Source organism: Glycine max, chromosome 20 (assembly GCF_000004515.6).
Source record: "Glycine max cultivar Williams 82 chromosome 20, Glycine_max_v4.0, whole genome shotgun sequence".
Lineage (NCBI taxonomy): Eukaryota > Viridiplantae > Streptophyta > Magnoliopsida > Fabales > Fabaceae > Glycine > Glycine max.
This window is the reverse complement of record NC_038256.2, coordinates 11,804,753-11,821,202: the sequence shown is the minus strand read 5'-3', so window position 1 is coordinate 11,821,202 and position 16,450 is coordinate 11,804,753. Positions and strand designations below refer to the sequence as shown.

General features: G+C 36.5%; 1 protein-coding gene and 1 pseudogene across 1 annotated transcript; both read right to left on the bottom strand.

Moving 5' to 3' along the window:
• Positions 1–4,641: 4,641 nt before the first annotated feature.
• LOC100793414 (ABC transporter G family member 3-like) lies at positions 4,642–15,862 on the bottom strand (annotated as a pseudogene).
• Positions 5,277–6,592, bottom strand: LOC102660604 (phosphatidylinositol N-acetylglucosaminyltransferase subunit A). Its single transcript, XM_006606690.1, has 6 exons — positions 6,573–6,592; positions 6,391–6,481; positions 6,119–6,235; positions 5,933–6,036; positions 5,445–5,535; positions 5,277–5,363 (listed from the first exon to the last, which is right to left on the bottom strand). Exons 1-6 carry the CDS (start codon positions 6,590–6,592, stop codon positions 5,277–5,279), a joined length of 510 nt encoding a protein of 169 aa, XP_006606753.1.
• Positions 15,863–16,450: the final 588 nt, after the last annotated feature.

The following is a 16,450-nucleotide window of genomic DNA, read 5'->3' as shown; positions in this document are numbered from 1 at the left end:
CGATGAATACGACTAACTTTTGTGTATAAAACCTGTGTAAAGTGTATCAAACTCCTCCAATTTATGGTTAATTTGTAGTGTTGTAATTAATTTTTGATTAAAGATAGGTAATAAATATTTAGGACTCCCATTTTGTGTATTTAATAATCATTTCCTCTCAATTTCAGGTTAATTAAGCAAGTTTGTGAAGTGCTGATTTTCATCTGCTCGCTAAGCCAATCTGCTAGCGTAGCAAGCCATTCGTTGAGTGCACCATTCCCTTGGCTGAGCGCGAGGAAGAATCTAGAAGAAGGATGAGCTGTGCATGTTCACTGAGCGAGGGTTCATCCCGATAAGCGCATCGCTTGAGTCCATCCGCTGAGCGAGAAGACGCGTGCTAAGCCGAAATTCACTAATTCGTGCTAAGCGGTCCAGAGTTGCGCTAAGCGCGCAAGCACCAACAAGGCCACCTATTTAAGTCTGAAATAAAAAATAGGAGGGAATTTTGGCCATTTTCTCGAAGAGCTTATGCATGTGAGAGATTCTAGAGAGAGAAGGGTCTGAGTCCAGAGAGTTTTGGAAGATTTTGTTGTGTGAAGACCTGCAGAGAATGGAGCTTGAAGAGGAAGTTGTCCTGAGAGTTTGAGATGAGTTTGTGAGTGATTGTGAGGTTCTAGAGGTGGAGGAGACATCTTCACCGCTTGTATTTCTTCAATCCTTCATTTTTCTCTTCTATTTGTTGTAAAGGAGCTTCCCAGTTATGGAGAGCTAAATCTTCTGTTGGTTCTTCCTTGTAGGTACTTGATGTAAATACCTGTATATCTATTTAAGGATGTTTTATGTGTTCTCTGTGCTATCAGTATGTCATTTCAGTGTGTTTTTGCCTTGATCACGTAGATGCATGCTTTGTTAGGATCATTCAACAGTGGAAACTGGTCTGATTCTTAGAACTTGATAGGACAGGGCTAGTTTATCATATTATCACGAGAGATCGGGGTACGGTAACCTAGTTGTTTGTATGTTTGTCTTAATGCGGTTCTGGTCGAGTTTAGTCCAACAAGAGGAATCTGAGGACAATGCTTGATCGGGATTAGGCTAGACTATCATGAAGAATCAGGGTTTAGCATGTCAGGAGACACCATAGAACACATGAGCATTGTTAAGTAGAGAATATCCTTTTAACATCAGGCACCTAATAGGAAGACCAACATGTTGTCTACTTGTCTTTACACATCATTACTCACGTGATTTTCCTCTTAATAGTTAGTTTACATACCAGTTCATGGTCCACACATCTCTTTTCATACTAGACACCTATTCACTGAATATAGCTTTACCAAGTAACACAAGTTCCCCGAGAGTTCGATACTCGGTTCTTACAGTTTTATACTACTTGCGCGATCCGGTGCATTTTCCGGGTTCGAAAACCTTGCTACGCAACTCGACACACTCCTCTAGAGTAGTTAAGTGGACGACCAATACAAAAGACAAAACAAAAACCAAACTAGACAACCCATGTTGTCGTCCATCCACCTCTATTGTCCATCATAATCAATCACTAATCATACTTAATTAGTCATAACACATATTTCTTATGTAAAACAAATAAATCTCAATTAAATTATAATTAAATCACACAAACATATAATATGAGTGTTGATTTTTAGGGTATCGCAAAAGACAAATGCTATAAGCATTAGGCATGGGTTTAGCGGTTCATATGCACATATAATTTGTTGAGCGTCCATATCTGTATTTATGTATATAGGTAAAACCATAGAAAAAAGTGTTATCAATTTATTTAACTATGATTTCTAAGTACAATGTGGTTAATTATTGGAAAAAATGAGAGCAAATTACACTCACTTGTCCTATGTTTATCACTTATTATAGTCGACACCCCTCATTTTTTACATTACTTTTGCCTCCTTTATGTAGACGGTGTTAAGCAACAATGACAAATTTACGTTGAATGACAAAATTGTCCTTGGTGTCTTTTTGGCTTTGTAGTGATTGTTCATGATAGGTCTTTTCCTTCCTTCTTTCATCTTCACACATACTGAGTTCGTCGTTTCCTTTCACCGCCTCTACCACCTCTCACCATAAATTTATATGCATAGTACACTCAACCCACAAATTCCTTATTGTGATTCCAACGATTAAGACATTCCTTCTGCACTCGAGATCGCAATGGCAGTCATGGAGAAACTCCATCGCGACTCTACTATGCTCTAATTTTTTAGTACACTGGGTTAGATCTTCAACGAAGATTGTCAAGGTTTCAGGATCTCCAAGGGGTTGCAACAATTGGCGAGGAGGTTTAGAATTGCGGTGGTGGTGACGAACAAGTGCTGGATTTTATCAATGATGTAAGGGTCAAGATCTGGTGATTTGCTTTTATGTTGTTTATGTGTGTTTCTATTACTAGGTTTGTGATCTACAACCTTTATTTGATGTTTCCCCTTAATGGATTTTGCAATGATTCCATTTAACATGACAAAAATAAAATAATTGACACACAAATTTGAAGTTGGTTTCCATCACCATTGATACTAGCGGAAAGTAAAAATTAAAAAGATTGGTTTTGAACAAGTTCTTTTACTGAAAGATGGGTGTGCCTTCTTGAAATGGGCTAAGAAATAACAAATAAAGATTAAGATGAGTACATATGGATTGTTGAAAAAAAATGTTCATGAACATGCTTCTACAATTTTACATGTAACTTTTTTTTTCCAACGGCTTGTTTTAACGGGTTTGGAACAAAAAGGGAGAGAAAAAAAGGTAAGCACATCTTGAAAAACATATTTAAAAAACATGTGTTTGTCATGTGAGGCTTTTTTTGTAAATAGATTAAATGTTGTTTGGGGGCATAAGGGTGGTCGGTGTAATGAGACATAATTAGCGGAGGTTTATGTAGAGTCAAAACAATGAGGGGTATAGAGTTTAATAAGTGATAAACACAAAGGGTTGTTAGTGTAATCTGCTCAAAAAATTATAACCCTCTCTCTTTATTAATGATCTATTTTTAATTAATAATATTTTACAAATAGACATGATATTAAGCAATAAGATAGAGATGGTTTCAGTCAACTAGTTAAATGTCATGTATAGAAGACAACTAAGAATGTTGAAAATAGACGTGTGCATTTGGTAACGACAATTTCACTCACCTTTCTAAAATGCACCACCAAGTCTACTCTTAATAGACCAAACATTGAATAAAAGCCATAACGCACCATGTTTGAAAAGGGCGATGCCGGATGCACTGTCTTAATTACTTCATCACAGGAGTTACAAAAAACATTAATGACTTTACCATATACAAGTGAAAGAAAATAATAAATAAGCTTTGATCATGAGTTGGCCCTGATTTATTCTCATTTTGAAACAAAAAGAAATATCACAGTCAATCCTTGCCTTCTTAATTGTCTTTTAATATAATGTATAAAAATAATATACTTAAATAGTAAGAAGTCCCTACCTTCTTAATTGTGTCTAATATATAAACTTGGTGCTCTGACTGGAACTGAATGATCCAAAGAGCATTATAAACATAATGAGTCCAATGGATAACATGGGTGTAGAGAGGGGATATGATTATTGTCCAGCCAAAAAGGGTCCCTCAGTGATGAAAACCAAAAAACCTTGTTCCAAGGGCAACAAGAAGGACTGCCACATCAAGGTGAACGGGAGAGACCGTCGAGTTCGTGTATCAACAATATGTGCCGCTCGTATCTTCCAACTCACTTGTGAGCTAGGCAACAAGACAAATGGTGAGACCATTGAGTGGCTCTTACGCCAGGCCGAGCCATCAATTATTGCCGCCACTGGCACGGGCATTATGCCTTCCAACACCACAGTGGCCAACAACACCTCCTCGATTATATCGGCCACTTGTGCCAACTTTTTGCCTTCTAACAACACCACCTTGGTGCCACCAAACACAATTGTTACTCAAGATTCCAATTTGGTCACCAATGTTGCGAGTGCAAGGATAGAGCAACAAATCCCACCTTTCGATTTCGACTTTGATTGGTTGCAACACTCTGATTTAGGGTTTTAATAATCTATTCAAATATAATGGTGGTGACCAAATTGAAAAGGATACGAAATTAATTTAAGGTTGAAGATGTGTGCGAATAGAAGAAAAATACATAAATATTATTAATAGATAGCATGTTGTAATGAAGAAATTCAGATGTTTCTCTTTATTGTTTACTCATTTGTTGAATTTTTAGAGTTTGCTTTTGAAAATACTTTATCAACATCTATTTTTTTTTTTATTATACCATATCATTTATCATACCTAAATTTTTTATTTTTAGGTCTCTTTCTTTCTAGGTGTTAATTAACAATTGGTGTTCACCTATCTTTTTTCCTTTTAACAACTATAGATCAGTGCATTTGTATTAACTTGTTTATGTTTGTAAAGGCGCATCAAACATGAATCTTTGCCTCACATTAGATTCACATTACATAATTTAATGACTTTATAAAAATACTTAATTTACATGTTGATAGTTTCTTCTAAAATTATTTTCATCTTATTTGGCTTACTCTCAAGTGAAAAAAAACTCTTATAAAATTCTAACAACATACTCTAAAACACATTTTAAAAAAAAAATACTATCTCCTATTGGCTAGAATAGAATTTATTACAAATTACAAAATTGAGCCTCACTTTTTATTTAACAAATCTCATTGTGTCACTATGATTTTGTAGTTCTTAATAATTTTAATCAATGATAGAAAGTAGAAAGTATGTCAAAAAGAATATGTTAATAGTGTATTATTGCACTCCTCTTATTCAGATCTCACATTTTGAATGTGGGTGGGACTAATCCACTTCTAAGTACCGAGGCTGCTGCTCTCAACATGTTAAATCAATCACATGACAGCAGAGACCATAACTGTATTATGTGAGCTATTTGTTTATTAAATAGCATTTAATTTTCATTCCATGAAAGGGAGAAAAAAAATCTCATTTCATAGAAAGAGCTGGTGCCTATTTGGATATCAGGATCACTCTACAATTACTTCTGGTCCTAGATGCTCTTGTACAGAATACATTCGAACTTTGATTTCACGGACCAAATTAACGTGCTTCACTAAAAAACTCAACAAAGTAATGTTGACAACAATGTTTACACTAAATTAGCACATATTTATGCAACAGATTGATGATTATCTCCATTTCAAGATCTGGGAACTTGGATTAGTGTTAACAGCACTTGTATTCTTTTGATATTCTGCAAAACATTAACTCCATGGTTCACCAAAATAATTTATCACATTACTCATTTCACTGAGTTTTTCTCCAACATCTCTTCATCACAGCTGCATGGAAGAGTGAAATCTGGTACCTCCTCTATATCATCTGCAGGCTAATGATGAGAGACATTCAAGCGATATGGTTACAAAAGGAACATAAGATGAAAATGTCAAACACATCCAAGATAACCTACCTGCCATAATTCCAATAGCTGCCATAACAAGAATCCAACAATCATAACCAAGAAAAACAGCTTGCCCGCCCATGCTCCACAAAAGAGGTATCTAAAAGAACAAAGACTGTCAGCACTGGTAGAAATAACTCCTTAATTCATTACAGCAAGTATACTTGAATATTGAACTGACATCACTCCTTAGTTCCTTATAATCAGATTCAGGTTCCTCCATCTATTTGAACTACTAGCCCTGTAAAAAGAATTGCCATGATAGTATGCTGCCGAATGAAGATCCAAAAATACGTTTCTTGTTTTCCATACCAAGTACCAACCAGCTTATGCCTTATGTTACAAGCAGATTAAACAAATTAAGCTGAAGTAATTAACAATGTCACATAACTAAAACTGAATGAATAATGGAGTTCCTATTACAACTATCAACTATATAAGTTTTTGTTACCATTACAATTTACAAGTAAATTGTACCAATGATGTTTAGAGAGTACCGTGAGAGACGTTCAAGTAGATTTTGATTGGAGCACTTGAAAGCACGATCATATACAATTTCAGTCCTTTTGGCAACATCATGCCAGTTGTAGAGTTCTCTCATCTACAGAAATTACAAACAAAAAAGGAACTAATTTCCCTACTAAATGCATCCACCAGAAAGACCATTTAAACAACAAACTCACTCGATTATGCATGGCTTGCGGATCAATTTTTGGCAGCATAGATATTGCCTTTTGAATTGCATGCACCATATCACCAGGATCAGGTTCTGCCAAAACAATCATTTCATCGGGCAAAACCTATAAGCAAAGAAGTGAATTGGTACAAAGCCCCTCAAGATAGCATTCCAAAATTATGGAATTGAGAAGAAACTGAAGTCCATAACAAGACAAACTACATAAAACGCATATATTCTCATACATAACAGGTATAGACAGAAATATTTTGCATCTACCTCGGGAACTCCTCCGACACGTGTGCTCACTGTTAATAATCCACAACTTGCAGCTTCTAATATGGCTATACAAAAAGCTTCTGTTAAGGAACTGAAACAGTGCAAACATTATTAATTATTAAAAATAGATATTCAATCAAGCATTGTAACTGTTGCTGATGTTGAGAACCCCAACATCTGACAATGAAAGAAACTCAATCATCTAGGACTGCTCAATGTCCAAAATTAGACAACAGATTGAAAAGCTTAATGTAAGGAGAGATTTGCTAAGGAAGCCAAACCTGTTTAAGAAGATGTGCCCATATATTAGAACAGATCAGACTTGTACATGTTGCACAGCTCCCAACATTTCAACTCGATCTTGAAGAGAATGCTTTTCTCTCATCTCTTCCAACCGCACATGCTTAGGTCCATCAACTCCAATAATGAAACGAACCTTCAAATGGATATACGAGTTATGCCTTTGAAAGTCTATAATTACCAAAAAGAAACTAATCCAAATCATTCCTATATCATTACATATTTCTCTGGGTACTGGCTTCCTGTATGAGGACATCTATAATGATAATGTATGCCTAAAAAGATAGCTATCTGTCAACAGATAAAAAGTTTAAATCACAGTGAAGGCACATACTTGAGGACTTCAATCAAGTTTAGTTCAAGCACTAAAAAGGATTAATATCAAAGGTTATAAGAATATACTTTTGGTAAACATACAGAAAGCTCATTCTAGAGCATTTATCAAAGGATTTGTACTGTGTACATTGGCCAAAATACCAAACAATCTTTGATAGGTATTCCCCTATCAGAGACTCTGCAATTTGTATTAAAAAGATAAAAGGAAGGAAATACAGATAAGAATCTGAGAATAACTCTAGACTCCCAATCCTAATCAATTCCCTCCGTGCCTTACAATTCCCCTCCCCTCCACTAATAACAGACTCTCCACAAAACTTCTCTCTTCTCTAACTAACTTCCAATATCATCCCTCCTAACAGAATTGAAACTGAACTATTGGGCCTTTGGGACCTTTGGGCCTGCAAGTGTAGACCTTAAGGGGCCTCCTTACATTAGGCTAGTTCTCATCAATGTCATCCGCTACAAAATCTGCCTTGTCCTCAAGCCAGAAAGAAGGAAACTTGTCCTTGATTGAAGCCGCAGTTTCCCAAGTCGCCTCTTCAACTGGTTGGAGCTTCCATAGGATCGACCACTCCAAAGTGGAGCTCAATTGCGTTGCAATTACAGCCTCAGGTTGAGGGATTTCAGGATCCTCTACTTCCATTCCAGGTGGTAAAGCAACAGGCACATAACCGCGATTGAGAGAGTGCTTTAACTAGGATACGTGAAACACTAGATGTATCTGTGCTGAATTAGGTAACTTCACCTTATAAGCTACTTCACCAATTTGGGAGATAACCAGAAAGGGGCCTAAGTATTGGGGATAGAATTTTGGATTGATACGTCGGGCTACTGAATGTTGACGATGTGGACGAAGCTTAACATAAACCCAATCAACTACGATATATGTAACCTGTTGATGGTGAGCATCAAGATGTTTCTTCATAGTTTGTAGGACCCTGTTTAGATGGTATTTCAATTGACACAATGCTTCATTGCAGTCTATGAGAACAGAGGCAACAGATTCAACTTGTGTTTCTCTCACCAAAAAACGAAGCACTATAGGGGGTGGGCGACCATACACCACCTCAAAGGGAGATTTGGAGGTAGCTGAATGGGAAGAAGTTTTGTACCAGAATTTTGCCCAAGATAACTAGGAATACCATTGGTTGGTTGTTCCGACGTGAAGCAACGAAGAATGGTCTCCAAACCGTGATTCACAGCTTCTGTCTGCCCATCGGTTTGGGGGTGATGGGTGGTGCTCATGCGCAGAACTGTGCCCTGAAGCCTGAAAAGTTCCCCCCAAAATTTACTCAGAAAGAAGGGGTTCTCGATCAATAATAGAATTGGAAAACCGTGCAGTTTTGCCACACCTCTGATGAAACTCTCTGCAACTGTTTTGGCTATAAAAGGGGAAATCCAGTAATAAAATCCTTAGAGATATCTGCCCAAACCACCTCAAGGATGGGAATGGGCTGCAGCAGATCAGTTGGTGACATGGCCTGATACTTATGCCACTGGCACACATCACAACGAAGGATATATTCCATTATTGTCTTTTTCATACCTTTCCAACAGAAGGTTGCTGCCATCCGTTTGTTAGTCTTGGTAAATCTGGAGTGTACTCCTATTCAGTCAACAAAGTAGGAGTCAAGGTGGAGCTCTTAGACAACATAAGTCTGCCCTTGAAAAACATTAAACCATTTTTGAAAGTATAATCAGACATGGCTGCTGGGTTGGAATGCAAAGCCCCCTTGATTCAAATCAAATCCCGGTCATTCAAAACCTCTTCACGAAGCTTAGGGAAATCCACCCAATATGGGCTTATAGAAACAACATTAAGCTCGGCTAATTTAAATTGACAGGACAGAGCATCCGCTGCTTTGTTCTCTGGGCCAAGTCTGTAAATCACCTCAAATTGAAACCCCATCAATTCAGAAAGCTAGTATTGTTGATCCGAGGTTGTAATCCACTGCTGCAACAAATGTTTTAGGCTGCTATGGTCGGTGTAGACCTTGAAGCTCCTACTGAAAAGGTAATGGCGCCAATGCTGAACCGAGAGTGCCAACGCCATGATTTCCTTTTCATACACAGACCTCTTTCTTGGTCAGCATTGTCAAGGGTGGACAATCTTGCCATAATCTTTCATGAATCTCATGTATTAGCCTGTGAGGCCCAAGAATCCTCTCACTTCTTTTGCTGTACGAGGAATTGGCCAATCCAGAACAGCTTGTACTTTCGAAGGATCCATGTTAACTCCCCGAGCAGAAATGATGTGTCCCAAATACTCAATAGAGGTCAAGCCAAAGAGACACTTCTTATGGTTAGCAACAAGTTGATGATGGTATAAAAAAGACAGCTTCAGCAAGATGAGATAAGTGATCATGCCAAGTGGAGCTGTAAACCAAATATCATCAAAGAAAACCAATACGCACCGTCTAAGGAGGGGACAAAAAACTGAGTTTATTGTGGATTGAAGTGTTGATGGACAAGACCAAACAGCATGACCAGATATTCGTAATGACCCTCATGGGTACCAAAAGCTGTCTTGGGCACGTCCTGCTCCTTCGTACAAATTTGGCAATACCCAAACTTAAGGTCTATCTTTGAGAAATAATGAGAACCATGCAATTCATCCAATAGTTCATTGATGGTTGGTGTTGAGAAAAACTCAAGTCCTACATCGACTAAAGATAAGGCTACAATAGAATATATAAGTGGGAGGCAACCCTCACCCTATGAGCTTGCTTTTGGGGTTGAACTAGGCCAAAACCATAAGAAGGCAACAGTATGAGTTGAACTAGGCCAAAACCATAAGAAGGCAATACTCAATTCATCCAATGGGATACTTATCCATACTGTTGCCTTCTGAAGGCAACAGTATGGATAAGTATCCCATTCCAATTCATAGAGTGTGGGTTTGGGCTTAACTCAACCCTAAAAGCTAGCTCATAGGATGAGGGTTGTCTCCCACTTGTAAATTCTATTGTGGCCTTACGTTTAGTCAATGTGGGACATGAGTTTTTCTCAGCACATCTCCTCATGCCCAGACAATATTGGGCTTGGTGCATGGATGACATGGTGGGTGACCCGTTTAATGGATTTAGGATAGACTTTGATACCATCTTAGAATGTGGGTTTTGACTCGCTCAGCCAAAAATCACTAACTCGCGCTTAGCGCAAAAATGGCGCTAAGCGAGCCTTCGAGGACAGAAAACCCTTAAAAGCTGAAGTTGGCGAAAAAAAGGGAGTCTTTAGCTTGTGGAAGAATAGAGATATACGTGAGACATGCAACAGGGCAAGAGAGCACCAAAAACCTCTGCTTTCAAGAGGATTCTAGGTTTGAGAGTGATTTTTAGGTTCTTAGAGGTGGAAGAGACATCCTTATCACTGTGTAATCTGAATTTTGCTTCCAAAACCTCCTATTGTAACTGAAAGGTGATAACTTGCCATGGAAGGCTAAAGCTTTTGTTGGGAATTTATGCTGAGCCTTGATGTAAATACTCTTTATTATCTATTTAATGTTGTTTTAATGTGTTCATTGCTTCTATCTGATTTAATTATTGCATGCTTGTGGACTGATCACCCATGTGTGTGTAAAGTTAGGATTTTTAGCATTGGAAAATGTTTTGAATCCTTAGAACTGGATAAAGCAGGGCTAGATAACTGTATGTCTGGACATGGAGTGCAGAGATTTAATTTTTAATATGCTATAATTGTAATGTGATTCGTTTAGGCTAAGTTCAACGAGACATCCAAAAATGAGGTTTAAATAGAATTAGTCCATTCATGCGAGGAATCGATGTTTGGTAGAATTGCCCTCAGCATAGAACACAGAAACAACCTTAAATAGAGAAAAACCTTTAATTGCATCAAGTTACTTAGTAGAAGGACCCAACGTTTTAATCATCTGTTTATTTCTCGCATTTACATAGTTAATTTTGTAGTTATCTTTAGAATTGCAAATATATCCTATGTTTATTTCCATTTCATGATTTTATTCAAATGTCTACTTATTGAATGAACGTTTTTCCGAATGAAACAAACTCCCTGTGATTTGATACTCAGTTCTTACCGTTTTATATTACTTGTGACTCAGTACACTTGCTGATTGCAGTTGTAAAAGAGCGGAACACTTAACTATGTTAATCAAGGACTTCCAAAGAGCTTTGTGATGCTAGTAATGAGGATTATCATACACCATACTAAGAAACCAATTGGTTTGCCTTTTCCATCCCACCTTCAAGTGAATGTATTGAAAATAACTTTGACTAATATCAACATTCCATAGGCACCATATACCACTAGATTGACCACTCCCCTCCTGGATGAAGTGCCTATCAAATCCTATTGTGTCCCTTACTAAGAAGGCTCATGAAAAAGCATTGTCCATTCAGCCTGAGAAGTCTAATGAAGTTAATTTAGCTCATCATGAGGTATATGTAAACTCAACAAATCTTAGCATACCAAACGACGTCGCTTCTATCAACTACTACTCCTACTGTTGTAATTGAGGACCGCATTCAGGAGATCATGGCTCAACCATATAAAAATACTTGCCAAATGAACAAACTACAGTTATTATATGCATATTTAGCACATCAAGGCAAAATAATAAATTGCAGTAAAGTAAAACAAGCACAAAATTACCTTGATTTCTTTCTTAAGTGCAGGCACCCTGGCAATGCTTAGAAGGGAAGAGAATGATGCAAATACAAAAATTGCTGCAACTCTTGTCTGCAATTTGAGAGATGTTAAATTTTAGTTCCTAAGTATCATAACGGTATCTATAAATAACAGCTGACATATATAAATGCAATTTTCATGTCCATACTCACCACAACAGAAGACAGAGAATGCCCCAGACCAGAAAATACAGTTCCAATACACAGCGTGAGAAGCATATAAAGAATAAGATGCAGCCAACAATATTTCCATTCCCTTGACACAACTAATAAAGATCTCCATATCAAAACTGCTATCCAATTAGCATTGCTATTTGCTAGCTTTACCTTTGCTTTTGAGAACTGGACCTTCCTGCAAAATCAATCATGTTTTAAAAATACTCCAAAGCTCAACATCCAACACTAACTGCCTTTTAAATGCAGTAGAGCAGAGCAGAATAAAGCCTGAAAAAAATTTCTAAGTAGGCTATCATGAGAAGTGCAAATGATAAGTATAAATAATGTATTAAAATCTATAAATAGGCAATTTGTAATATGATAGTATTTGTGAAGGAAGTGACCTATGGTGAAACTCCAGTCCACATTAATAGAATATATAACTTGTACAATGTTTCTATTTCAGCAGTTATAATATGTTAGAGTTATATATTATTCTCTTATTTATCATTAGAGAGCAATTAGGGATTTGTTTATTATTACTTAGATTAGATTGATTCTATGTAATTAATGTAGATCATATTTGCCCATCATAAATAAAGGATTAGTGGGTCATCCAAGACACACAACATTACAGTAAAACACTTGGATAATATATATACCTTCTCAGCAAGTTTCAGAATCATAGTTTCAACAGCAGCTGCATCTGCTGATGACTTATAAGTTGCTTCAAGCGTGCGTATAGCAACAGCAGTGTCCATGTTCACTGAAGAAAAATCTCCATTGTCATCCTATTATATGATGCAATAATGTTAATTTTGTACCATAAAAAATCTAATAAGAGACACACAAAATGCATCGAGCACATCAATCATCAATTCACTAGAAACATTTACCTGCCAGTTTTTACACATTGCAATAATCCTGTCAAAATCTGTATTAATTGCACGTAGAAAGTAGAAAGTGATCAGAAGGACTTTGCATGATTGGGCAAGGAAATCCAGCATTTGAGAAGTGCTTCATCAACATAAATTAAAGAAGTCAGTAATAAGATATGTATTCAAATTTCCATGTACTATCAGAGAAGGTTAGCAAAAACAGGAAGTTCAAGACAATCTTGCAAAAATCATCTTTGATCAATAATATAGTATCCCTACAAAGCATAAAAAATCAAATGCCCCAGTAGACAAAAAAGGATTACTACTTCATCATTAACCAAATTTTGTGTACAAGATTCAAGAATGTCTAGAAGTTACCTGCAAGCAAGCTAATGTTTCTCCAAAGAAGAGGGTGTTTCCATTTGAAAGTAGACATATGTGGTAAAAAAGGCCAAAGACTTCTGTGCTGCTCTGATAGATGGTCAATATGAGAGTGTAACCAGTGCTTGCAAGTCTCTTCAATGTAACCATCATTAAAAGTGCTGAGACACTTGAGAAAAATAGATAAATAGCAAACATTTAACAAAAATGGCTCTAAAATACAGAACACAACCAAACAACTGATAGATAATTATTACCATAAGGCATAAAAGGAATAAAAGAATTAAAATAAACACCTGTTCAAATGATAAAGAGGTTCATCAATAAATAAAATACGTGGTCTCATCACAAGCTCCCTGGCAATGCTAACAAGCCTTCTCTCCCCACTAGGAAGTCCTTTCATATAACAATGTCCACCTATAAGTTTATTTGCATGATCACCTAAAGACATTGCATGTATAGCATCCTCTACCACACTCTTTTTCTGACAAAAGAAACCAGGAAGCTGAAGCAGAGCTGAATAATACAGAAACTCCCGCACAGTGAGGGATCCAATCAAAGTGGTTTCTCTCTCCACATAAACCTGAAAATTAAGAAACAAATTTCAATATAGATACATAAATGGTGCAACCTAAAAATTAACAATTATAAATCAGGTAAGTAAAGAACAAGACAAAATCATCTAGTAATCACCTAGTGATCCCACCTTCAAAAACCAAAACTTAGTACTTGTGATGCAAATGAACTTCTATAATAGAAAATGTTAATCTCTAAAAGACAAATATTGCAAAGATACTTTTGGAATAATATTAACTCTTGTTCAATTGGCCAGAGACTCGCTGGAGATGACAAGAGGATGCAAGATGCATGCCGCAGTCACTGCAACCACAACAGCATAGCAGCCGCAACAGCAGGAACAGCGGACGGAGTTGCGATCGCGGTTCCAAGGAATTCCACAATGCAATAGCACTACAGTAGCGCTATATCAGCTATTTAAATACACTGCTATAAATACAATGGAGATTCAATATTAAACAGTCAATGAGATGCTGAACTCACATATGACCCATAGGGCATTTGTGATTTTGCTCCATTTACAAAAACTTCACCATACATCCTGGTAGAAGGATGCAATCTTCCTGAGGTAAAGAGAAAAATCCATTTTAGCTATGACCATTCAAATATACATGGGAAGATCATGAAATGCTTGGTAAGAAAGGACAAAGGAAGCGTGCTTCAAGACCTGCAATGGCTTGTAATAAGGTAGATTTCTCTGATTTAGCAGGCCCCATAATCACGGTCACGGTACCAGGTAACGCATAACCAGTTGAACTCTTAATAACCTTATCAGAGTACTTCCTTTTCCCCTTTATTGTAACGGTCAAATCTTTCCAGGCTACAGAAGCCCCAGCAATTTTCCGTGGAATAACAGCACCCTCCGGTAGGTATGGGGACTGCAGGGACCTGCTGTTGAGCTTTGAAAGAGAAGGAGAAGCCAGCGTTGATGCAACATTGATAGAGTCACCTCCTTCCTCAACTCTAACATCAATATCAGTATCATCCCACTCAGGTGAATCCTCAAAAGAAATTGGCTGCATGAGTGAACCAGGCTTACGCAGATAGAAAAAGTTACTTGATGGCACCCTACTTGCTGGGCTGCTTGCCGACAATGATGAAGATCTATAATGATCTGACTGAGACTGTATTTCTTCCATAACTTCCAATTTCTTTTACCTTGTATCAAATTTTAAACATCATTTAACAGCCAGAAGAATCCCCTTGGTAGCATACTAATTCAACTGTGCATTCAAACTGTTTGCAATACACATCTCTCATACAGAACATTTTCTGTACACAAAGAACACTGTCTACCAACAACCTGCCATGCAAATCAAAAATCGAAATTAAAAATCAAGAAAAATAAATGGACAAAATTCAAGGCCAGATCACAATTTTCTTCTTGTTTATGAAACAAAAAACAGCAACCACAATGACAACCTGGATATGCAATGAAGTGTCTCTCTCCCTATCTTTTCATGGAATAGAAACTCACCATTAAGTATTAATGATTAATAATGCAAGGCAAAATAAAACAATAGGTTAAAAAAAAAAGCAAAATGGGATAAAAATCCAAAAAGAAAAATGACAGAACCTTAACAAGTAAAAGGGACATTGAGGGATGCAAGGAACACAGGGATGTCCTATTCCTCATCTCCATAAACACACAAAACCCATATCTATTTCCCTCTAAAAGTGAGATAAGTAACCTCAAAATCAAACCTTGAACCCGTGATATCCAAGTAAGACAACCCCTTCTCTCAACCATGCCTTATGCACCTCTTTGACATTACTACTCGTTTACCACTTAGCACAACACACTAAACATAAAAAACCCAAATAAATAAAGAGGGGTTGTAAGAAGAAGAAAAGATGAAGACTCCACAGTTATATATATAGCTAAGTTAAACTGACCAGCCCACAAAACAAAACTGAAAATCCCACAAAAGCTTCAACCTTAATGAAGGCCAAAAAGACCAAACTTGGTTAAAGGAAAGAAGAAGTGTAAAAAATAGAGAGGGAACAACGTGGTACATACCTGCATCTAAGTATCTAAGCAAAGCATGTGTAGAGACTTGAGAGAGTGTAGAGTGAGAGAGAAAGAGAGTGAAGAAGCGGCATGACGGATGCCGATCCTCTCCTGCACCATTGTCTCCAGCCTTCTCCAGCCAGCTTATTTTGAGCCCTTGGATCTTTATTGATGGGTAGGATTTGAAGTTATAAATTATACAGAAGACCAGGGAATTTTACTCTAATGGGAGGAACTAGTTCATATAAGTTAAAAATTATGGATGTTTGCACTACAGTTTAGTACCATTTCGGATTAAAAAGTCTGAATAAGATAAAAAAAATTATGATGTGTTCTAGTTCAACTTAAATTATTTATGAAATTTAAATCAATTTAGTTTGATTTAATTTTTGTAATTTGAAAATTCTATTATTGATAAATATTAAAAAAACTTAAAATATTTATTATTAATTAGATAAAACTTAAATAATAATTAATTTAGCAATCAAATGGTGTAAATAAAAAACAAAATTTTTAACAATTGAACTTAAAATAAAATAATAATTATTTTCAAATTAAATAATAATCATTTAATTTAAAAGTATACATTCCACGGAAAAATATGAAAAAAATTCTATTAAAAGTGATCGAATCAATTTTTCGACATAGATTAATCATCCATAAATACTCCATATTAATAATATAGTAAAAAATGTTATATTATCCGGTAACTTTTTTAAATCAAACATGAAATAATTATATTTATGTTATCAAAT

Bases quoted from the DNA above. Each gene is read 5' to 3' on its own strand.
- LOC102660604 (XM_006606690.1), bottom strand. From the start codon at position 6,592: ATGATTGAGTTTCTTTCATT. The intron at 6,482-6,572 runs GTCAGATGTTGG...GCACTGTTTCAG, and splicing joins ATGATTGAGTTTCTTTCATT to TTCCTTAACAGAAGCTTTTT. The intron at 6,037-6,118 runs GTGAGTTTGTTG...TAATTTCTGTAG, and splicing joins CGCAAGCCATGCATAATCGA to ATGAGAGAACTCTACAACTG.